The sequence below is a fragment of the Etheostoma spectabile genome, chromosome 17 (genome assembly GCF_008692095.1).
Source record: "Etheostoma spectabile isolate EspeVRDwgs_2016 chromosome 17, UIUC_Espe_1.0, whole genome shotgun sequence".
NCBI lineage: Eukaryota > Metazoa > Chordata > Actinopteri > Perciformes > Percidae > Etheostoma > Etheostoma spectabile.
Window position 1 is genome coordinate 4,502,401 of NC_045749.1, and position 2,554 is coordinate 4,504,954.

General features: G+C 44.0%; 1 protein-coding gene across 1 annotated transcript in view; it reads right to left on the reverse strand.

Annotated features, from left to right (window-relative positions):
• Window positions 1-1,720: 1,720 nt before the first annotated feature.
• The window catches only part of LOC116705040 (sprouty-related, EVH1 domain-containing protein 2), a 20,379-nt gene continuing 19,545 nt past the window's right edge, over window positions 1,721-2,554 (reverse strand). The window contains exon 6 of the mRNA XM_032540873.1: window positions 1,721-2,554. This exon is cut by the window's right edge and continues 361 nt beyond it. Within this exon, the coding sequence (XP_032396764.1) occupies window positions 2,127-2,554 (428 nt within the window). The 3' untranslated portion in view covers window positions 1,721-2,126.

A 2,554-nucleotide genomic window follows, 5' to 3' on the forward strand; every position in this document is an offset into this window, starting at 1 on the left:
CCCCCCCCCCCCCCCCCCCCCCCCCCCCCCCCCCGTCACATGCAACTGTGGTTTTAGCAAGTTGTCTCTTGTGTTAACATTTATACTTGTTTTTATTAACTTACAAAGAAGCCAGGAGGCAATTAGCTTAGCATTAAGACTGGGAAATAGCTAGCCTGGATAACAAATTAATATGTCATATCTAATTTATATATCTCGTTTGAACAATTTCTAACTGGGGGGAGTTACTGTGTCAAGAAAATACCAAGAAATAGTCTGGCACATAATGGGTTTTGTACAGATTAAACAGGTTAGTTAATTATCTTTTTACCAGTAGTTTTATTATGTTACTTTTGGACAAAACAAGGCTAGATTTACTTGCTTCCAGTTTTAATGCTAAGCTAAGCTAACCACCTCCGGACAGGACATTGTTATTGATCTTCTCATCTAATTCTTGGCAAGAAAGCAAAGACACATACTTCCTTAAGTCAGATTATTCCTTTTACAACTAAAGAATGACATGTAGGTTCACATTTTATAACTAGGTGTGAAATAAGACTCACTACATTGCTGTAGAGGCATTGTTCATGTCAAAGGTCATTCATAAGTGTTTTTGGCAACAACTCAAAAGGTTTTATACTAATTTTCACTAGTAAACAGATTTGAAAAGCTAGATTTGTTTATTTTAAACATCCATTTTGTGGGGGGATATTTCTGAACACATTTCATTCATTGAACCATTCAGATGACCATCAGTTCGGACGTTGCTGTTCCACGTCTGTGACGGGTGGGCTCCATAGGTGGACGGGGCTGATTGTACATCGCAAAAACTTAGTTTAGTCCTTAGTTTACACACTTAATGAGAAGCTTTTTAAGAGTTCATTTTCTTTAGAAAAAGTACTAAAGAAGTATGTGGTGAGGCTGATTGCTTGGAGCCATAACTACGCTCACGCTTTTTCATTATAGCAGACATCTTCAGAGGGACGGGGGTAAAGTTTGGAGCAAGAGTCAACATTTTAAGGCAAAATGGGCACCAAGTTTAACGGTATCTCTGGTTGATTTTTCAGTGCTTGGCGTGACACGGACTGCTGTCTGAGGTTCTGGGGAAGATTGAGGAAATCAGAGCCTTATAATCTCACACCACTTTGAGTGTATGTTAAATTATATAAGCAAAATAAAAAAAAAACTGACAAGAATTATGAGACTCAATGGGGTCCTGGTTTAGATGATAGTTTAGGCACTGTTTGAAATAACGTGAAAGGAGCAGGGAGACACATGCTGGACGATTGTAGCATGACTTGGACTACCGTCTCATTCAGTGAGTGAATCCCAACCCAGCACCTATTTGCTGGTAGATCCATTATGGGAGAAAATAAATAAGATAAAAACATGAATCTTTGGGATATTAGAAAATTAAGATAAGTACCACGTTTGTTTCAGTTAAAGAAGATGTCGATGGTGGAGAGCTATGGAGAATATATACATGAGCTTTACTATAAGCTGCAGTACAGACAACAAAAGGCCTCAGCGCACATTGTAAGCATGCACATATACCATCCACACAAACATACACACACACGCACACACAGGCACGCACGCACGCAAAGAGGTGTAGTGTCTGATTTGTCTTTGTAGCCGGAGTTGAGCTGAGCGGGCCTGATTTTGGAATAGAATACAAACAAAATGGCCACGCGTACATCAAAGGAGAGAACAAAATAGGACAAAGAAACAATTCAAGTTCTTTGACGCCGAGTCAGTGTACAAAGTATAAAGTACCTGCATATGTGATACATGACATATAGGTCAGCTATAAAAAAAAAAAAAAAAAAAAAGGCCCCCTGAAAAAGAGTGCTCTCTCACTAGAAACAGAGCATGAAATGGCCACGTGGAGAGCTGAGATAACTGTCTGCCGTAAGGGGGAGCTTATCTTCCCAGGCTGTTCAGAAAATGCACCAACAGTTGTTGTTTTTTGGCTTATTTCAGTGTCTGGAATTTGTAGAGAATCCCAGAGAAACCAAGGCAAAAGAGTGAGCAGCCACTACCACTTGTCCCCTCTGTGTATTACCCCATCCTTCCCTTTCCCTGTGCTTGCGTTGGGTTTAGTTTTTTTTTTTGTTATCCTCTGAGAGGTTTCCAAGCGTGGCTGCTCAGCTCAGGGGCTTGTGTCGGCCTCCGCAGCAGCCGCACCTGAGCCCCGCCCGATGGCAAGCATGGAGAGGAGGATAGAAGCACAGGCAGGGTGCCACCAGAGACAAGCCAAACAGAGCTAACCACCGTGAGCCGAATCGGCCTCCCCCGCTGCCCTCGCCCCTGTCACAGGAGCAGGGATCTGAGTAGTCCCCCTCTGGGTCGGACATGCAGTGGTATAGCATGGTGTCTGCCAGCCACATGCAGCTGACCCGCTGGATGCACGCCCGCACAGGGTCCGGCGCATCGTGGCACCGGCCTCTCCGGTTGTCAGAGATGTAAAAGGCTTCGCCACAATGCTCGCACTGAGCTCGCTCCAACCCGTCCTCTTTCCGCCCCTTTCCGCCATTGGTGGACAATGAGGAGCTCGGGAGGAAGGAGCGGGGCT